We start from the raw sequence: 21,735 nt of genomic DNA, 5'->3' as shown, positions 1-21,735 counted from the left end.
TGCATTAGTATATTTTTTAGTGTTTAGTAGTAACAGGCACAAATCAGGAAGTGTACGAAATGTTTAGACACAAGATGCTAAAGTGCTTAAGTTATCCTTGCATTTTGAAGTGGAAGAAGGCTGTGTCTTCTGCATTACTCCTGTGTGAATAGATTTTGTGATTTTCTTTGGCCCTCACAGGAGCTAAAGTAGCTGAATGTTGGGAAAAAATGTTTTCAAACCTGTAGCTTCTGCTAATTGGACAGAAGACAAAGCAATTGCAGGAGCAAGCAATTCATTGAGGAAATAATCAGTCTCATGGTGACAAAAAGTTAAGAGTAGCTGTGCTTCCTTACTGGAAAGAAGTGAAGTATTAATGTCAGTAAGGCAAGTGAATAAGTAAATAATTAGTGGATGGACAGTATTCAGCAAAAAGTTTTCTTAGTAAGAAGGAAGTAGTGTATAAAAAAGATCTCTTAGCACTCAGGAATGTTAGTGTTAGAAAGATGGCAACAGCTTACTGCAATTAGACAACATACTACATATATTTTCTTTTGCTGCTGCAGTAACATCCATATGTGGTTGCTGCAAATGAAATGCACATTGTGAAAAAGTACAAAAAGAAAACATAACTGATTGAGGATATCATCAGATTTATATGGTGCCATCTAAATCTAAAGCTTAGACTCACTTTGATTTCATAAAGTAAACAGTGAACTTGAGATGACTATGGCCATGTGCAAAATTTGCTATGGCAAAGTCAAGTGTTGCGGTAATACCAAAAATGCTCACACGCATCTCATTCAACACGACCTGGAGACAGACTTTAATAGCACCAAGCCTGCAGCTATGCCATGTAAGCAGCAAACTCTGGACACAGCAGTTGGAATAATGCAAACATATAACAAAGTCTATTATATATTTTATTTGCAAGAACCTTCATCCATATATTGTAGTTGAGAATGCAGGATTCTTAATTCATTCTATCAATTGGTAGTAAGTTATTCAATCACAACAGTTATTCCCAGATGCAGCAGTTACCAAAATATACAACAAATCAAAATAGGAATTAAAGACATTTACTCTGTAAAGTAGAAAGAGTTGCCCTGATATGGAATCACAGTGTTCTGTTACATTAACGTTACATCATATAATTATATATAATGATGCTTATCCTCTTACGACCTACAAACCTTAGTCATGCATGAAAGTCATACCAGGGCTAACATAACCTAAGCTGCTTCATAATGTCACTGAGGAATGCAGAACTGAAAAAAAGAAGTAAGTGTTAGTCAACAACAACTTGGCAAACATTCTTGTTGTGGCTTAGCTGGTTGGCTTTCCTCATATTAAATGCTATCCACACACAGTAAACTTTGTGGTTGAGCACGCCCTCAAGATGTTGATCAGCTACTTGGAAGAATAAGACACATCACAGGGTTCTATAAAAGAAGCAGCCAATAAGTATTGATTCACAACCCATAGACAATCACAATACTTTAATAATCACAATACTTATGAAATTGGCAGACAAAAATCGTAATACAGTGATCCCTCCTCGATCGTGGGGGTTACATTCCAGAACCCCCCGCAAAAGGTGAAAATCCGCGAAGTAAAAACCATATGTTTATATGGTTATTTTTATATATTTTAAGCCCTTATAAATTCTCCCACACTCTTATGAACATTTCCCGCACAGTTATAGAGCATAAACCCTTTGTATTGTCTTAGATATTAGGTAAGATTCTTTGAAACTATGTATGTAAACACACTGTTTATATACAGTATAACCTAAATATTATTTTAAAGCATCTCCGATATCACATATGTTACAGCCATTATGATAGACAGACCACCAGCAATAAATACGTACAGGGCAAGAAAAATTGTATACAGTAAAGTGTGTGTACAGTGACACTAAATGTACGTATATGTACTAAGTACTGTACGTAGAAAATTAATTAGGGTTACTCACCAACAATGATACGACGACTTGTCCTATAACGGTGACTTTAATTTTACTGCACAACAAAGGAGAGCGTTACAGCTCTTCTAAAGGAGCCTCTTCAGGCGACTGTAGCACCGACGTTGTTCTTCTTCCGGCAGTCTTTAATCCAAATCCCTAAAGCATATTCCATCTGGACTACCGCATTATTACATCCATTTACAACTCATTTTGCGCCCTGGTTAAAGGGCACTGCGGCTGTAGATCTTATATTCTTTTCGTCCTTTTTAAATAAAAAGAATCGTGGACTCATTGATGCCGTAATGGCGTCCTACAGTGGTATAGCTGTTCCCTTCCTTCAACATATCCAAAACTTTTACCTTTTCGGCAGTCGTTAGCATACTCCATTGGCGCTTGGGCATGGCCCCTGAAGCAGTAGCAGGAGCAGATCGTTTTGGAGCCATAATGAAGGGATTGACTATGCACAAAGATAAACACAAAAGAGCACAAAAGTTAACTCGTTTCACAGCGAAACACATTGATGGTGAATGAGCAAGACGAGACTTCCTGGTTAACGCAGCGGAAGCGTGTACCAGAAGTAAAAAGGCCCATTGTCCACAGAAACCTGCGAAGCAGCGAAAAATCCGCGTTGTATATTTAGATATGCTTACATATAATATCCACGATAGAGTGAAGCCGCAAAAGTCGAAGTGTGATATAGTGAGGTATTACTGTATCGAATCAAGAGGTCTCTGCCAATTCCCATCCTTATTGGGCAGATTCAAGCAACTATATGTGATGTTGGGAGGGTCATTAAAATACACAGAGGGGATTGGTTGCTGATTTTCTCTTGTGACAGCTAGAGGATGCACACTGGAAGAAAACATTAGTAGTAAAAGTTTTGAGTTTGGAGAAGCAACAGGTCTTGTGTGTTTTTTTCGTAGCAGACACAACACTATAAGTAAGGAGTTTTTAAGGAGAAACACATGGCAAGAACAGTTTTACTGAACAGTCAGCATGGGTTCAGAAGAGGAAGGTAATGTTTTACCAATGTGCTGAAATTCTGTAAAAAAGCAATAAAAGGATCAATGTGGAGAATATGATATTATTTATCTTTCAGGATGCATCCACACGAGAGGTTGGGAGTGTAGGGTGCAGTGTGAAGAGAGGAGCTGAATTAGCTAAAAGACATGAACCAGAGCCTTATAGAACAAGGAACCTTACCAGAATTTGGTGGTGTTAAGAGTGGTGCTCCTAAGGGGTCATTGCAGGGGCCATAAACCATAAGCACCTGAAATACATTGCCAAGTAGTATGGTAGACAGAAGGTCTTTAGGGACTTTCAAAACTCAACATAATGTTATTTTGGAAGAATTAGGTTGACAGAATAGACAAGCTTTGTTGTGCTGAATGGCCTATTGTTTTCAATGTTTTTCCAATGTTGTAATGTAGATTCACACATCTGCATTAAACTGGGGTCATTTATATCATTGTCTTGTTCTGGGAATAGAGTAAATGGAATTTTCTTAGTTTTGACATATACTGTTCCTAATCAATATATTGTAATCATTTTTTTATTTTTGGTTTGACTGTTCTGGGTATATCTGAAACTCTAGAAAAGAGAAACTTTACTTGAGGGAGTAATTTAATTAAAAATGTCAATTTCTGAATTTGGAGTGCATTGCAGCTTAAGATTTGTTTATCCATTTATGTTTCATAATGACTCCTAATTCTTTTTTATTTACCCTGACCCTTTCTTGTTATTTTGATTTTGACTTTGAAAAGCATTATTAATAACTGCTGTTAAATATAATATTACATTGTATTAGATCAACTTTACTTTTAAGGAAATGGTTAAAATTTTTGCACAAACATGACTGTGTCCTGTGAAGAGTAAATCAAATCTCAGGAATTCCACACAGGAGGTGTCACACCTTAGAGGTAAATGCAGCCACCATGCTCTCCATAATTCCATCCTCCACCCTAGCAATGTCCGTAACAATCATTATTTTCTGTTATTATTAATACTTCAAATTTGTATTTCACACAGTTTCCAGTTTCCCCCCATCATGGACACCAATGAGGGACAATCTCATTCTGAAAACGTCTTTGGACTCAAGTTCAGCTGAATTCCAAAAAGTGGAAGACCTTTTTAAAAAAACAGCTCTGGATAAGATAGTAGTCAAGGTAAGGTTGTCTTAAAATGTAGGAATAAATAACTGATGAAAAGTGTTTGGACCCATCACTCAGAATCTGGGTTGCAGCAGAGCTAATCACTGAGCGCATCCACCAGAGGGTGCGTGCTCCATGGGAATATGTTCTTTACAGACTGCAGCTTTTACTAAACAAAAAGTTTATATTGTCAAGTTTGGGGCACAGAGTTGCACAGGAGACTGGAAAAGGGATCAGGTTTCTAAGGTACAAAATCTTTATTGCTGAACCAATAGGTACAAATGCAAGACCTTATACAGAAGGGCTTTATCAACAGCACAAAAGCACACAGGTTGCAGCTGTCAAGTGTGGTGGTCCAGCTCCCCTCTCCAGGTCAAAAGAACATGAAGTCTTTTTCATTAATTGGGTTCAGCGGCTTGGAAGCAGCTACTGGAGCAGGCACAGTCTGTGGGACACTGGATAGGAGAGTGAGCCATTAGGTTGGCCAGGGCTTGGTCATTTAAATGTTCTAAACCTCGTGCAAGAAACATGTTGCGCGGTAAACCTGCAAGCCTGCTGCTGATCTTGCAAAAAGGATGGGCAAGAGTGTGTTTGTTTCTCATTGAAATACTGTTTAAAAGGGAGTTTCTGAAGGGCAACTCTTTTTCTTTGCCAAAGGTTTACTGTTTAACAGAGAAACAGCTCACAATTAAATAAGAATGTGCACCTGGCGGAGCTATGCGGGAGGAAGATGGAGTAGGGGAACAGCTGAACTGCACAAGAGTGACGGTTGCCATCGTTATGGGTAGCTTCTTTACAGTCAAAAGTTCCCAAAATAAGAGAATGTAATTTCAAAACATGAATACAATCTTATGATAGCATTGCTTAAATATAACTTTGTCCATAAATTAACTGACCATCAAACCAAGGGATACACCTACTCTTTTTCAATAGCCTGTCTGTGTTGTCTCTATTTGTCTCTGTCCATCTCCCTGTCAGGTTGCTTACACTGATGTAATGTTTATCCCTGTCAGCTAGTTCATGCCCTTAGTTTTGAGTAAAATCACGTACTATGGGATAAATCACAGATCACAGTGGCACATTTTACACTGAGCCAGCAAAGTATTTTAATGCTATTAATAAAACACTCTTTGATAGTAGAAACATTTATACTATAAACCTGCATGCCAAAACACCTGCAAATTGCTTTCTTGTAAGCTGGTTCAAATGACCATGACCAGTACTAGCTCTGCTTTTTCCATTCAAATGCAACTTTACTTTTATTTTTATTAATTTTATTATTATTATTAAACTTTTATTGAATTTATTAAAATCATGTAACATTCCATACAATCAAGTCGAACTTAACAAAACTAAACTAAATTCAATTCAACCCTCACCCTTGAAAAAGAGAGGAAGGCCAACAGCCAGAGTGAAACTTAAAAGAGAGACACCCAGGTATAAAACTGAAAATTAGGTAAACCTGTGCCACCTTCTGATTTAGGTCATTGTAGGGTCACCCATTGGATGCATGGATATTTTGAAGTCCAAATAAATGAGGTGTGGAAAGCCAGCCCCTGGACACAGACAGACAGACACCAGAATATCTAAAAGCACACTCCTTTATTATTTCAAGCATCACAATGCCTTATCACCAACAGTCTTGTCTCTTTCCTTCTTTCTCTTTGATCTCCACTCCCTTCCTCACAAGCTCTGTCTCCTTCCTCCCAACTCCGGCTCCCCTACTGGAGGGAGGCAGCCCCTTTTATAATGACCCGGATGAGCTCCAGGTGCTCCATCTGACATCACTTCCTGGTGTGGCGGAAGTGCTGCCATCCAGGGACCCATAACCGTCCGGGAGCCCCCTAGCAGTGGCCACATCATCCCAGCTCCGTTCCAGTGACCCCCAAGCAGACCTGGGTGGCTGCACTCTCATGGCCCAGGGGAAGTATCGTCCCTCTCGTGGACTGTCCAGGCGTCCCGGCTGGGTAGTGTCCCCAGCAGTCTGGCACACTGCCCCATCACCAGCTGAAGCCCGTATGGCAAAGCGGCCCATCCCGTGAGGGCTGGGTGTTTCCCACGGCAGGGCGGTGACATACCATCGTCCACAGTCCGGTCCTGCAAAAACACATAAGGCACGGAGATGTTGTCCCGACGCTGCCTACTGGCATCTAGCATCACGCCATATGGACAACGTCTCCACAGATAACCGGCCCCATGGCACTTGTAACATTGACAGACCCCCTGCCTTTCCAGTGCCCTCTGGACTTGAAAACAGGACGGGAACACCCGTGCCTGTGTTTCCTCAGCCAGGTTTCAGGCTGCTCTCCATCTACTTTGAGAGAGCTCTCTCACCATACGTGAGCTCTCTGGCTCACGTTTCCTTCTGTCGGGAGACCCCCCCCCTTTCTTACTCCGGGGCCTTCTGTGCTTTGGGGTGCTGTAACAGCCTGGATCCCCTTATGGGACAAAGAGGGACCCCGTGCTGTTTGCATTCCCCTCGATCGGGATACGAGTGCTATCTTTCTGTTCTGTCTGTGTCTGTCTTTCTGTTCTCCCACTGCTTGCTCGGTACTCGTCCCCCGATCTACTGTAGGACGCCCCGCTACTTGAGTCCAGTCACCCCTGTCTCGGCTCCCTTCACTGGGGCTTCTCCTTTCCTTTACGGTACCGGTAGTACTCACCTGTGCCGTATCAGTGCTCTGGCTGGAGAATTCCACGTTGTACTTTCCCCCCCGCACTCCTTTATGATCGTCAGGGAAGTCTCCGTTTTCTTCTCCAACCTGTTGACCACCTCTCACATTAAGCGCAGGACCTGAATGAGTGACTGTACGGGCCGAAGGTCTTCCTCCAGCTCCCGTACAGCTGCCAGCAAAACCAAAACATCAGCCGGCAGTGAACTTACAGTTCCTTCAGTCCTCCCGCCCAGCTGTGATCTGTGGAGTTCCTGCACGTGCTCCGTTGGGTCCTTGTCCATCTGTGGATTGACATTCGTTAGTTCCGCCCTCGACCACTCACCAGCAGGTACACAACACACTCCGTCCAATCTTGTGCTTGTCTCTGGGAGGGACTTCTGGTCCTCCAGTGCTCCCTCCACCCTATGTGAGGACTCAGTCAGTAGCGACTCATCCTCTTCTCCCGCCGTCGTCTTGCCATCACTCCATGGGTCGGCGTGCTTTGCCCACAGACTCGGATTCGGGCAGTCCCCTTCAATAAAGCAAGATCAGGGGACAGCAGGGTAAGCCCCGCCAGGTGTATCGCCATCATGTGCAAGACTTACCTCCCGGATCCCGTCTTCTTGAGTGTGCTGCAACCAGGTGGCCTCTTCTGATGCTCCGCCAACCCGTGCGTCACTCCGGGTGCCCCTTGGATTTCTTGCGGCAGCACTTCCTGGTGTTGCAGAAGTACTGCCATCCAGGCTTCCATAACCGTCCTGAGTTCCAGTGGCCCCCAAGCAGATCCGGGCAGCTGCCCTCTTGTGGCCCAGGGGAGGTATCATTCCTCTCGTGGACCGTCCAGGCGTCCCGGCTGGGTAGGGTCCCAGGCTGTCTGGCACAGAGGTTATGATTGAATCTAATTTCTTAAAAATAGATCTTTCTTCATTTATATGGGGATGTTTTGAAAGAGAAAGAGAAGCTTAAGGAAGATATTCATCTTAGTAGTGTTAATTCTTCCTGCTAAAGTAAGATGGAGAACCAGTATTCAGTACCATATCATCTGCATATAGTGATATTGTCTGTTCAAGTACATCTCTGAAAATCCCCTTTATCTGTGATGCATTTCAAAAGTGAAAAACCAATGGCTTAATGGCAGTTGCAAATAGCAGTGATGACAAAGTCAGCATCCTTGTCTAGTACCACATTCTAATTTGAAGTAGTCTGAAATAATGTTGTTAATACAAACTGAAGCTTCTGGAATGGTATACAGCAGTTTGAGCCTTGGATATATTTTCGGGCCAAACCCAAATGTATGCAATGTGGTGAATAGGTAGGCCCATTCAACCATATCAAATGCTTTTTCTGCATCCAAAGATAATAAGATCTTCATAGTGTTAGACTTTATGGGTGAATATATCACATTAAATAGGCTTCGAAGATTGGACACTTAGTGTCTACATTTAATAAATCCAGTTTAGTCTAGTGATATTACCGAAGGGAGCACTTTCTCAGTCCTGCTAGCTAGAACTTTGGAGAGTAATTATAATAATAATAACTCTTTGCATTTATATAGTGCTTTTCTCACTACTCAAAGCACTCAGCAATTCCAGGTTAAGGGCCTTGCTTAAGGGCCCAACAGAGCAGAGTCCATATTGGCATTTACTGGATTCGAACCAGCAACCTTCCAATTGCCAGTGCAGATCCCTAGTCTCAGAGTATCTTAATATCATTATTCAAAAGTGAGATTGGTCTGTATGATGCACATTGTAATACGTCATTATTTTTCGTAGGAAAAAAAGTAATTAATGCTTAGAGAAAGGCTTGAGGTAGAATTTTAGTGTCTCTGGCTTCTATAAATGTTGCTAATATCAATCAATCAATCAATCAACATTTATTTATATAGCACATATTCATACAAAAAAATGTAGCTCAAAGTGCTTTACAAAATGAATAGAGAAATAGAAGACACAATAAAAGATAAACATAAGTCAACATTAATTAACATAGAATAAGAGTAAGGTCCGATGGCCAGGGTGGACAGAAAAAACAAAAAAAACTCCAAAGGCTGGAGAAAAAAATAAAATCTGTAGGGGTTCCAGACCAAGAGACCGCCCAGTTCCCTCTGGGCAATCTACCTAACATAAGTCAAACAGTCCTCTTTGTATTTAGGGTTTTCATTGAAGGACTTGTTGATGATGGTCACGTAGACTTCTGGCTTTCAGTCCATCAATGTTGGTGCCTCATGATGCTTTGAGTAGGTGGTGGTGGCGCAGGCCGCCACCACAAAGAAAGCAGAAAAAGAAACAGAAGAGAGAATAGGGGTCAGTATGGATTTTGGAGCCACTGTGAATAATTATTATGAAGAATTGAACATACAGAGTATCAGTATTAAGTTAAAGTGAAGTTATAAAAGGCCATGTTAAAGTAATGTGTTTTCAGCAGTGTTTTAAAGTGCTCTACTGTATTAGCCTGGCGAATTCCTATTGGCAGGCTATTCCAGATTTTGGGTGCATAACAGCAGAAGGCCGCCTCACCACTTCTTTTAAGTTTAGCTTTTGGAATTATAAGGAGACATTCATTTGAAGATCTAAGGTTACGATTTGGAATATAACGTGTCAGGCATTCCGATATATAAGATGGAGCGAGATTATTTAAGGCTTTATAAACCATAAGCAGTATTTTAAAGTCAATCCTGAATGACACAGGCAACCAGTGTAGTGACATCAAAACTGGAGAAATGTGTTCGGATTTTCTTTTCCCAGTTAGGATTCTAGCAGCTGCATTCTGCACTCGTTGCAAATGATTTATGTCTTTTTTGGGTAGTCCTGAGAGGAGTGCGTTACAGTAATCTAGTCTACTGAAAACAAAAGCGTGAATTAATTTCTCCGCATCTTTCAATGATATAAGAGGTCTAACTTTAGCTATGTTTCTTAAGTGAAAAAATGCTGTCCTAGTGGTCTGATGAATATGCGATTTAAAATTCAGATTACGGTCAACGGTTACCCCTAAATTTTTTACTTCTGTCTTAACTTTTAATCCTAGTGCATTAAGTTTATTTCTGATAACCTCGTTGAATCCATTATTGCCAATTACCAAAATTTCATAATAAAAGGAGAGCTAACTTAATTGAAACTTTTTTATAAAATTTAGCAAGGTAGCCATCAGAACCCGGTGCTTTCCCACTCTGAAGTGAGTTTATAATGTCTAGTAATTCTGATAGTATAAGTGGTTTATCCAATTCCTCTGCACTGAGAATATCTACCTGTGGTTTCCATAAAGTATCAAAAAACCATTATATTGTGTCTTGTATTCTTTAACACTAGAATTGCCAGAGCCTACGAAAAAACTCGTAATTCCGTCCAACCTTAAATCGCTTCTTAAATCCCTTCACACCTCTCCACCAGTATCCTTTGTCCTCTAAATGTGCTGTGATAAAGAGAAGCTAGAAGCAGCCGGCTATTCCATCCCCCACCAATTTCCAAAATATCAAAGAAATATTTTCACAAAAGGTACAAACATAACACAACAATTGCGCTTTTATTCAAAAATATAACTGCAGAAACAAAAAGCCGCCTTAACATGCGACATTGACACCAGTTTATTGTAACTGCCTCTGTGGTGCAATAGAATCAGTTCCCGTCTGGGAATCAAAAGTTCACGAGTTTGATCCTGCACCGCTCCGTTTTGAGAAGTAAACTGCTCTTAGTCTTACTAATTTAGAATAAAAGCCTACATTTGATTTCAGTCTGTAACAGCCGGTGCAATTTATAATCCTTGTAAACGTTAGCTTTTTTTTTTTTAATTCACTTCTCATTCTTTCAGTCGCGTTCAGAATCAATCCATACAATCCCATCTGACACGGCTGTTTTCACATAAAGACGCGCTATAGCTCTGCAGTGTACCACGATGCATACTAATCCCCCCCCCCGACCAAGGGTTCTGACACACAAATGCTGGCGATGCTGTCTTCTTCGTATCTCACCGTCACTTGATTTTCTTTTTATTCAGTTTTATTGAGTGTTCCTGCCAGTCCCCACATGTTGCTGTATGCTGTTTCTTTTGTACTCCAGGACATGCAGAGGAGAGAATGGTAAAGAGCAGTAACTTCGGCGCTATATGCAATCATCAGACACTCCCCATCTGCCCGTTGTTTTGTTATACTTTTACACCAACATATGTTCCTGTGTTTGAGCATGCTCAAAAAATACATGTGTAATGCCACGAAAAGTGCACGCAGACACTTCATTTCGCAAGCAAAACAAGTCCACTTTTATTCAAGACTACCTGTATAACCGAAGAAAAAAGAAAGAAAGTTACAGTAGGCGATTGATACGACAGCTTGCATGGTGCAATGCTAAGAATTGCAGATTTTCATTCCGTGCTATATAAAATCATCACATTCAAATATTAACAGTTCCCACACATCCAAGGAACGTCCTTCCTACATTTACGACACGTGTACTTGTTGCAGTGCACACACCTCTCTGTGCTATGGTTACTATTACACTGAATGAGCACCTGACACTATACTTTCTTCTCTAGGGGAAGGTCCCACATCAGAGAATTTCTAGTTCCTGCATAAATTCACACCCAATCTGACGCTGTTCATTTTCAAATGATATTGCATTAGTGCGATGATGTTTTCACATATATTGTCTCTTTCTTTCAGATGTGTAATAGAAACCACAGCACAGAGAGAAGTGTGTACATTGCTTCTTACAGGGAAGGTGATGGAAAAAAGTGCACTTGAATAAAAGTGCACTTTTGTTATACTTTTACACCAACATATGTTCCTGTGTTTGAGCGACACAGGCAGATGGGGAGTGTCTGATGATTGCATATAGCGCCGAAGTTACTGCTCTTTACCATTCTCTCCTCTGCATGTCCTGGAGTACAAAAGAAACAGCATACAGCAACATGTGGGGACTGGCAGGAACACTCAATAAAACTGAATAAAAAAAAACAAGTGACGGTGAGATACGAAGAAGGCAGCTTCGCCAGCGTTTGTGTGTCAGAACCCTTGGGGGGGGGGGCGTTAGTATGCATCGTGGTACACTGCAGAGCTATAGCGCATCTTTATGTGAAAACAGCCGTGTCAGATGGGGTTGTATGGATTGATTCTGAACGCGACTGAGAGAATGAAAAGTGAATTAAAAAAAAAGCTAACCTTTACAAGGATCATAAATTGCACCGGCTGTTACAGACTGAAATCAAATGTATGCTTTTATTCTAAATTAGTAAGACTAAGAGCAGTTTACTTCTCAAAACAGAGTGGTGCAGGATCGAACTCGTGACCGTTTGATTCCCAGGCGGGAACTGATTCTATTGTACCACGTAGGCAGTTACAACAAATGGGTGTCAATGTCGCATGTTAAGGCGGCTTTGTTTCTGCAGTTATATTTTTGAATAAAAGCGCAATTGTTGTGTTATGTTTGTACCTTTTGTGAAAATATTTCTTTGATATTTGAACTTAAGGCTTCATACATTATATAGTTTATGCCTACATTTTGTCATCTACTACTAGAATATAAAAAATGTTTCTGTTTTAACAATGTGTTTACACAGATTACTGTAGAAACAGAACAGACATGAAATTTGTGTGTTCCAAATAACGATCTATTATTTCCACTCTAAAACTCCACTTCACTCCCAGATACTCAATCAAGGCATGAGCTGAGAGAAGTTCGTGCACGTTCTAAATTGGTGGGGGGATGGAATAGCTGGCTGCTTCTAGCTTCTCTTTATCAGCACATTTAGAGGACAAAGGACACTGGCGGAGAGGTGTGAAGGGATTTAAGAAGCGATTTAAGGTGGGACGGAATTACGAGTTTTTTCGTAGGCTCTGGTAATTCTAGTGTTAAACTGAGTAAAATTTAAGGAGTTATAGTAGTTTCTAAATGTGTGTATTATATTTTTCCGAACCCGCTATATCCTAACAACAGGGTCACAGGGGTCTGCTGAAGCCAATCCCAGCCAACACAGGGCGCAAGGCAGGAAACAAACCCTGGGCAAGGTGCCAGCCCACCACAGAGGTAGTATATTATTACATATGATAGCTGTATGCATAATTTCCAATATTGCTAGGAGTTATGGCTATGAAGACTATTGTTGTGTTGGCACTTACAATTGTGGGGATAAAAAGGATAGACCAGAAATAGCTTGCTGTCTTCCCCCCATGCACCCCATCCCCCCATTTTGCTTCCTCAAGTGGGGCTAGACCACACTTCACAAAGTCCCAGTCCTCTGGAATGTCTAGAGACAGAGCACGTCCAGAACAAAACAAGCCCCCAAGCAGCAGTATAGAAGGAATAAAGTAGAGATATCTATTGGCAATATAGTCCAAATACTATAAACCTAGAACAGTGATGGCGAACCTTTTAAAGACTGAGTTCCCAAACTGCAACCCAAAACCCACTTATTTATTGCAAAGTGCCATCACGGCAATTTAACCTGAATACTGAGGTTTTACTTTAGAAAAAACAACTCGTACATTAACATCTTTTGTCTTAAAAGAAAAACACAATAACAGAGCTTTCAATGATACAAACAATTTTTTATTGAAAGGTAAAAGTTTGCGTTTGCCATGCTTTTAAACAATTAATGTGATTTTTGCTGTTGTATGCATGCTGATAATTTGTCCAACCTTGGCTCATACTTACTTTGTAAGTTTGAGAGCAGCACATGCAGCATTCAGGTCATCTGTTAGTCTGGTTCTGGTGTCAGATTTGATATAATTCAAAGGTGAAAACAGCTGCTCACAAGCATAAGATGATCCAAACAAAGTAAAGAAAGCAATCCCAAGTGCTTTCATTGACTTAAAATTATTTGGCAGAGAATTCCACACTTTAAGGATTTCATTTTCAGAATTAACTCTGCTGTTCTTTGTCATCCCTTCTATCTTCTCAAGTGTTTCACGCAGGTCTTCCCCATTAACCTCCGTTCCCATTCTCTCTCTCTCTTTTTCCCCTTTCCATTCCCCTTGCGCTTCTATTATATATTACGGGGACGTTGATCAAGTGTGGCAATTAGCAGCTCCTGGCAACACTTACAAATGCGGACAGCTCCTCACCTGTGCTCTTAAGTGAGGATTGCCCGCATCACGAAGCTCCCAAGAACCGCTCTGGCCATGGCAATTATCTATTAAAACTGGCCTTTCCAATTTTGAGCTGTGGACCCTCTATAAAACATCCCCTCCAACCTAGCTTCTCTCCAACCGCACGTGAATCACCTTCGCCACAGACTCAACAGGCTGCCGCCCATGCCGCATCCTCACGCCGCAAGTGAGCCGCCCACCTTACCCCAGACAGGGGAGGAAGGAGGCGCTCCCATTGGTCTGCTGGGCATGCAGCATGTGAACCGCCCGCCTTACCTCAGACAAGGGAGGGAGGGAGGAAGTGCTCCCATTGGGTTGCTGGGCAGAGGGGCAGTGTGGTGTTATGGGTCCACAGCTCATTGAGAAAAGGCCAGTCATTTTAAATAATCACCGTACCCGAGGCGGCTTCGTGAGGGGGGCGTTGTTGTAGCGAGCAGCGGGCGTCGTCGATGTGGGCGTTTCTCACCGTGTGCACAGGTGAGGAACTGCCCACATTCGTGATTGCTCCTGTGGCTAATGCTACAGCTGTGATGGCCCCTCACGTTTTAAAAAAGAAGCGCGAGTCGGTGTGAGGGAAAAAAAAGTGGAGAGAGAAAGGAAAGGAGAGGACGGAGGTTACCGGGAGCAGGAGAGGAAGCAGGCGGTGCGTGAGTGTGGTGAGCGTGCGATCGAGCGCTCGTGGACAGCTGCGTGGAAGCTGGGTGTTAGGCCGACACCCAGGCGTTTGTGTTGATGTTGCTCCCGCTGAGCGATCAGGTAGCGGGAGTGACCAGGGAAGGCGACTGGCCGCAGAGAGGCCATTGAAAGGCAGCGGAAGTCGGGAGACTTGGTGGTGGGAATCCCCAACGTGAGCGACCTGGCCGTTATGGGAAACCACGTTCTCCGGGACTGGGATGAGTGCCATACCGGAGCCAGGGATCGGGAGGTCTCCAGTCTCGAATGTGTGATGTAGGAGGGCAGCTGCAGAGAGCGTCTTGCCTGCTGCGAAGGCCCAAACGGGATAAGCAGGTGAGACGCTAACAAACGCTAATAAACGATGCACCGGATTTGTTTGTTGTTGTTTTAAAGACTGCTTCCTAGAGAAGATTTTAATCTCTGGTTTTAAAGGATTGTTTTTTTCTATTTATTGGTTTTATCCCACGTTCTTTTTATGGATTATTTATTTAATGAAGAACTGTGAAGAACTGCACTATTTATTTGAACACTTGTTTTGTTGGTTTTTAAATAAAAGCACTACTCATTTTTGCACCACCCCTTGCTCAAGTGTTTATTTGCCTCCACGGACTAGCTCACTCGGTAACATTATCGACGGTGTTGGGTTCAAGTGCTTCCAACAGCAATGGGAGTGTGGAGCCAGAACCCACATCGTCACAGGCAGGTGATGTGAGAAATGTCCTCAGGTGCGCGTGGAGAGGGGGAAGGGAGCAGCCCAGCCCCGCGTCCCTCTGGCTTTCTAGTAATGAACTCTGTGCTGGGGCGACAGTGAGGGCTCTGAGTACCCCCTCTGGCACGCATGCCATAGGTTCACCACCACTGACCTAGAATGTAATCTTGAACAGGCCCGATTAAATAAACCAAGGTATGATGCTGACTACTACCAATGGGGAAGCGGATAATGTATAATAGTGCAGTCCTAATACAATAAACTAAGGGTGTGATGTTAAACAGTACCATTTGGGAAAAAAATTTATATATATATATATATATATACATTTTTTTATTTTTTTATTTTTATTTATATACTATATATATTGTGAAATAAATAGTCTCCACACACAGAAAAAAGTTTTGGGGCAGCCTGGCTGCAAAAAGACAAAATAAGATGCACAGATGTATACAGAGTTGAGTCCAAAACAGAACTGAAGTTACAGAGTAAGTTGTCTTGTATTTAAGGCAGGCAGGTGAAAGTAATGTCATTGAGGCCTGGAACCAGAAGTGGTATTCTCGGGGGAGGAACCGAAAGTGATGTCATCTGGCCTGAATCGGGCAGAATTTCCTGTGTCCGGTCTGCAAAGATAAAAGAGTAAGATTTAATGCATTCCGCTACCCACTGGCCTGGCATGGAATTACCATCATTTGGTCCATTCTGCTGGCTACAATTATAATTGTAATTAAAACTTCAAAGTACCAGGGAAGGAAGTAGAATTTATAATGAAGACAAAAGTCTTATTGCAAATATGCCAAATTGCAGGTATAATCTTCTTTTCCTTGCCAGAACATGATGCAACTCACAATTGTACCTCGGGTCAAGCGGGTCAATTTTTTAGCTCTTTTTCTTTTTCATCCAGAGAACTAAAATTTAGAACTTGTCTTGAATGTCCACTCTTAATTTAGCAGGATACAACAGGCTGTATCTGAATTCGGCTCGTAAGCACTGTTTAATGCTGTAAAATTCGGCACATTTCTCAACTGTTGAAGGGAAAATACAAATGTGGTTATTTTCAAATATAATCTCTTGTTTCAGTGACATCAGATTTACTTTAGATTGTAATTTTGTTGAAATATACAATAAGGCTTCTTGATTTTGAAGTGTTCGATTCACATATTTGGTAAGCTTCTGATATACCGGTATCTGATATGAAATCCTCTCCAATTAATCAAGAGAATAGTTCAGCGATGAAATAAACTGGGTTTGGGCTTTGACAGTTTTCAGTGAGACCTTCAGTTTTGATATTATTTCTTCTATATCCATCTTCCAGCACAGTTAGTCTAACACCAAGCACTTTGGATTTGGATTTTGTATCCGTTGCTTTTTCATCAGTGGCGGAAGATAGTTGTTCAATTATTTCAATACAAGTCATGCATATTTGCTATTACCATTATGTCTTAGAATGTGGGAGAAAGCCAGAGTGAACATGTGAAATAAGTCAAGTCTCTACATAGACTTGGATTTAACTGACCTTTGAACCGAGTTCTCTAGAGTTGTGAAACAGTGATGTGTATCAATGTACCACCACTATATGTTGTTACTTTATTTATTCAGTGTTTTTATTTTTAGATTGAAAGAATTCAGAATTCATTCCAATGGCAGGCTTACCAGCTCAAAAAGCAACACCTTATAGAAAAGAATGGTGACTCGCTGGTAAATGAGATGAACCTGTTTCATGGCACAACTAAGGAATCCTGCAGTGCAATTGAAAGAAATGGTTTTAACAGGAATTTTGCTGGAAAGAATGGTAAGAATGATATTGCCTTCATAAATAAATACATTTCATGACATCTGGCAGATTTTATTCTCATCAGTTTTCAATTATATTTGTATAATATTATGTAACAATTTACTAGATTAGTGATATTCTTTTTACTTCACTTGAGTCTAAAATATAATAATTATATAATAAATATAATACTGAGTCTTTAAAAGGACTTGGTATCATTTTTGTTGTTATTTTGTTGAATTCAATTTGGGGCACACCTGACATTGTCATGTTTATTAGACAGTACTTTCTGTAAATTAAAAATAATGTATGGGCACCCATGAAAGTGTAAAATGCACAACATATTCTGGCCTAAATTACTCAAATCCTCATTAAATGCTCTATAAACAGAATGTTTACAAAAAGTATCAATTTTATCACTTGATCATGCAGTTGTGCAAAAACATGAATATTAAAATCATCTTTCTGTATACCATGCCTATAAAAACTATTCACCCCCTTCAATTCTGTATTAAAAAGATGCAACTTTGAAAGCCTTGGTTCTATGTGCACAGGTCACTCTCTTTGTATAATCTTTGCACATCTGAACACTGCCATTCTTCTCCTTTCTTCTTTGCAAAACTCTCTGAGGTTTTGTGAGGATTGTAGGTGAAGAGCCTTTTTTTCATATCTACCCACAAATTCTTACTTGGATTGTGATCTGGGCCCTTATTTATCAAGCTTCTCAGAATTATTCCTATAGGAGTTGCACTAAAAATCACAGAAAAGGACATAGAAGTATGTATGAGAGTATGAGAGCAGAACATAAGAAGTATTTACTAACGGTCCTAAGTTTCAATCCCAGCTAAGAGTTGGAATTCACATCTGAAAATGAATGGCATCATGATTTTATAGCACCCCTTGCCATAAATTTCCACTCATGATGACGTTTTGCCATTTTCTGATGCTAACACTAAGGCTTCATCACAGTGATAATAATATCATGTCATTTTCTAACTTGTTTAATTCTGAGCACGGATGCACCTTTTGACTTTTTTTAAGTGCATGGTATCACACAATTGTACAATTTAAAGTAAGTGATCGGGGGCCTCATGTATAAACAGTGCCTACGCACAAAAATGTTGCGTACTCCGGTTTCCACGCTCAAATCGTGATGTATAAAACCTAAACTTGGCGTAAAGCCACGCACATTTTCACGCTAGCTCAAACTATAGCACACACAAGTTCTCTGCTCGGTTTTGCAAACTGGCGGCACCCAGCATCAAAGGAGTGCTTTTGTTCTTGTGTGGATTCCCTTTCTTTTTTAGATCCACATCCCTGACGCGGCTTTATCAAATACACTGAAGTTAATCGCATATTGTTTATTAGTTTAATGCATCTGATTGTAATTAACCTGTAACAATATAATGGTCCACAGAATGGTCAAACTATTCTAAATACAATAGCTTCATTAGCATTGTTACTCTCACTGCACCTTCTTCTTCTTTCAGCTGCTCCCGTTAGGGGTTGCCACAGTGGATCATCTTTTTCCATATTACTCTCACTGCACCAATCAAGAGTATTTATATCACTGTATCTGAGTGTGGATTCACAGCTCAGCAGCTGATCGGAACGTGAATTATCGGTATACAGCATCTAGCACACTCTGCCTCAGCCATGCTGTCTCTTGAACTGCTCTCATACCGCAAACGCTTCAGAGCCTTTACCGTATGGACCTCGCAGTTTAGAAACAGTTTCATCCCAAGAGCTTGCATGTGCATGTACATTACTTTTCATGCTGACCGGGATTTATGGAGCAGAAGAGCGTGGAAGTTGGCGTTCGCACAGATTTATGCATTCAGATTTTTTTGTATGTACGCACATTTCTGCATTTGTCCTTACGCCATGTTTTAGTGTGAATACACACGCCGTTATGCATGAGGCCCCTGGTTATGGATGAAATCTGGTTTCTTACAAACATGAAGTTCTGCTTAGGCAAAATGCTCAGATGTCATTAAACTGCACAAAATGAGTTAAATGTCATTATTTGTCCATGCAAATCCAAAAACAAACGTGAAGCAGGTATTTCCCAAACAGTGTGGGGAACATTACTTTTAAAAGTAACTCAGTTCCATTACGCATTACTTACAAAAAGTAAATAAATATGTTATATAGTTACTTATTGTAAAATCTAATCTGTAAATATTGTGTTACTTTTGCATTACTTTTTCTTCTTTTGTATGAAAATTGCACATTTGACTGGCCAGCGTTCATTAATAAATCCTATATATGAACTTTCATGAAAATGACCAGAAACACAACCAAAAATTATAATTTTGTTTTGCTTTATAAATACATTTAGTCTTGTATGTGCGAATAAACATAATAAATCACATTTATCCCCTTTTTAAATTCCTAAAGTGAGCCTCTGAAGATTCGCAGTGTGAACACTGACCGCCGCTTTGTAAGTTCACACTCTTTCAACATATCTGTAGCAAACAGCTGAATGAAAACTAAATTGAAACTTTAGTAAAAGGTTTCTGTTACCAGATTGCACATAGCACAATATTTTTTATATAATGTGGTACCCGGATGGGGGTGGTACCCAGCCGGGATGCCCAAGAAGACCGGAGGAGGGCTTGTGCCTCCTCCAGACCTTGAGGGGGCGACCACCCTGGGGGCCACAGGTACAGAGCTGGGAAGCTAGACCCTGTAGGGGCCGTGGTCACCGCCAGGGGGCACCCCAATAACCGGGAGGAAAATGGACCTCAGCACTTCCGCCACACCCGGAAGTGCTGGGGGGAAGAAAAGCAGGGACACCCAGAGTGCTTCCGGGGATACAGCCGGCACTTCCGCCACACTGGGGCGTGTCGGTGGGAGATTGCCGGGAACACACCTGGAGCACATCCGGGTGCTTATTTAAAGGGGCCGCCTCCCTTCAGAGAAGAACTTGAGTCGGGTGGAAGAAGGACGAGGTCTCTGGAGGAGAGAAGGAGGCGGTCTGAAGAGAAAGAAGAAAGGACATTGTTTTGGCCCGAACCGTGGGGTATTGGGGTTGTTGAGCTGAGTTGTGAAGGATGGAAGACCACAATAAACGTGTGTGGGTTAATACTAATGTGTCTTCCTGCCTGTGTCCGGGTCATGTTCCACAATAATTTCTATATAATTTTCTGCTTGGCAGTTTGATTGAACTCTGCAAATAAGTGGTTCACTGTTTTGCTACTTAGTGCCGCTGGGATAATAACTCAGGTATTTTTACTTAAACAGTATTGCGTTACTTTAAAAACTAATGTATGTTACTTTAAATGTGTTACTGTACTGCTTCTGTGATTGTGAATTGTACAGTCAGCTCATCAACATACATTTAGCAAATTCTGAAATATTGAAGTGGATTATTTCAACCAGGAGAGGTAATAACGTGATCGCCCAAGCATTTGCCTCAGGAAATTGATCTTTGTAGACACTTCAACTGTTTTCTATGACATGCCTATTGGAAGCATCTGGGAAGCTAACAGAATGCAATGAACTCCGGTTAAGGGTTTACATGGTCACATAACCAAGTACTCGCGGAGAAATCAATGCCTGTTAAACAGGATTCTCAGAGACCACTAACCCAGTTTCTCCAACCAGAATAAGAATTTACAAGGCATTTTAAAAACAGGTTTCTCTTTATAACCGGGTTATTAAGGCACATGTAAATGTACTGACTCTTGATTATTTTTTCATATTTTAAATACTGTTTATCCTGCACTGTACGTCAATCAGCTGACTATATTGTCCCATAGGTGAAACAATAAGTGATTGAAGTTGTTTAAATCTGTAAAAATGGTTTTGTTTTCTTTTTGTTTTTGTCTTCAAAGGAGTTAGTTATGGCTATGGTGTCTACTTTGCCAAGAATGCAGTATATTCTACCAAATATGCCATTCCGGACAAGCAGAATTTATGTTACATGTACATGGCTCGAGTCCTGGTTGGCACCTACACTATTGGGAAAAAAGGCATGAAAGTCCCTCCTCCACGTTTTGGGAGCAACAAAAATGACTTGTTTGACAGCCTGGTGGATTCAGATTCAGATCCAACAATATTTGTTGTATTTCATGATGATCAGGTTTACCCAGAGTATCTTGTGACATATTACTAATTATGTACCTAAAAACTACAGATACTACTGCTAAAACACAAAAGTGAAGATATTGAGATCATAAGTAGACTGAAATGACTACCATTTGTATTAGTGTCCATCACTTTGGGTTAGTTTTAATGTAATCACCAAAAATCATTTATACTGTGGGTAATATAGTAAAGCATTCCTCTGTAACTTAACATTTGTACAATAGTCTAATGTTTTCTTGCTAAAGTAAAAAAAAATAATTTAGAGCATTCTAGTGGTAATAAAGAGTGAAAACTGTGTTAGCAAAATGGAAACCCTATGAGCCTTGTTATTTTAACTACCTAGCATGTAAAAAAGATTGTAAGGCTGCTTGAATTTCCTCTCTTTTCCACCTTTTTTACTTCTCTTTACAACATACAACTTGACATAATTCTATTGATATAGCACTAGTAAATAAAAAAGACAGAATCACATAACAAGTTCCAATCTGAAGAAACGTGTAACCTGATTTCCCTGTACCATACCTGCCGAAATGTTAATCTCAGAATAGGAATCACTGAAGCAACTGAAGTCAAAGATAAAAAGTAATGCTTTGTTCTTTATGTCATGTATTTAAAAAGCAACAATATGTGCAACCTGTATATAACAGAAAAGAGTGTATTG

The 21,735-nt window shown here is 40.7% G+C and overlaps 1 protein-coding gene across 1 annotated transcript; it reads left to right on the top strand.

The window, feature by feature from the left end:
- The first annotated feature begins 3,777 nt into the window (after positions 1–3,777).
- Positions 3,778–21,380, top strand: LOC120523866 (protein mono-ADP-ribosyltransferase PARP15-like). Its single transcript, XM_039745535.1, has 3 exons — positions 3,778–4,110; positions 16,823–17,000; positions 20,822–21,380. Exons 1-3 carry the CDS (start codon positions 4,003–4,005, stop codon positions 21,100–21,102), a joined length of 567 nt encoding a protein of 188 aa, XP_039601469.1. The 5' UTR covers positions 3,778–4,002; the 3' UTR covers positions 21,103–21,380.
- The last annotated feature ends 355 nt before the right edge of the window (positions 21,381–21,735 follow it).

The sequence above is a fragment of the Polypterus senegalus genome, chromosome 1, assembly GCF_016835505.1.
Source record: "Polypterus senegalus isolate Bchr_013 chromosome 1, ASM1683550v1, whole genome shotgun sequence".
NCBI classification, from domain to species: domain Eukaryota; kingdom Metazoa; phylum Chordata; class Cladistia; order Polypteriformes; family Polypteridae; genus Polypterus; species Polypterus senegalus.
The sequence above is the reverse complement of the archived record's forward strand: the minus strand, read 5'-3'. Positions and strand labels throughout refer to the sequence as shown.

Excerpts from the sequence above, each read along its gene's own strand:
- LOC120523866 (XM_039745535.1), top strand. The coding sequence starts at position 4,003 with ATGAGGGACAATCTCATTCTGAAAACGTCTTTGGACTCAAGTTCAGCT. Across the intron at positions 4,111-16,822 it reads TGGATAAGATAGTAGTCAAG|ATTGAAAGAATTCAGAATTC; the intron begins GTAAGGTTGTCT and ends TTTTATTTTTAG. Across the intron at positions 17,001-20,821 it reads GAATTTTGCTGGAAAGAATG|GAGTTAGTTATGGCTATGGT; the intron begins GTAAGAATGATA and ends TTGTCTTCAAAG.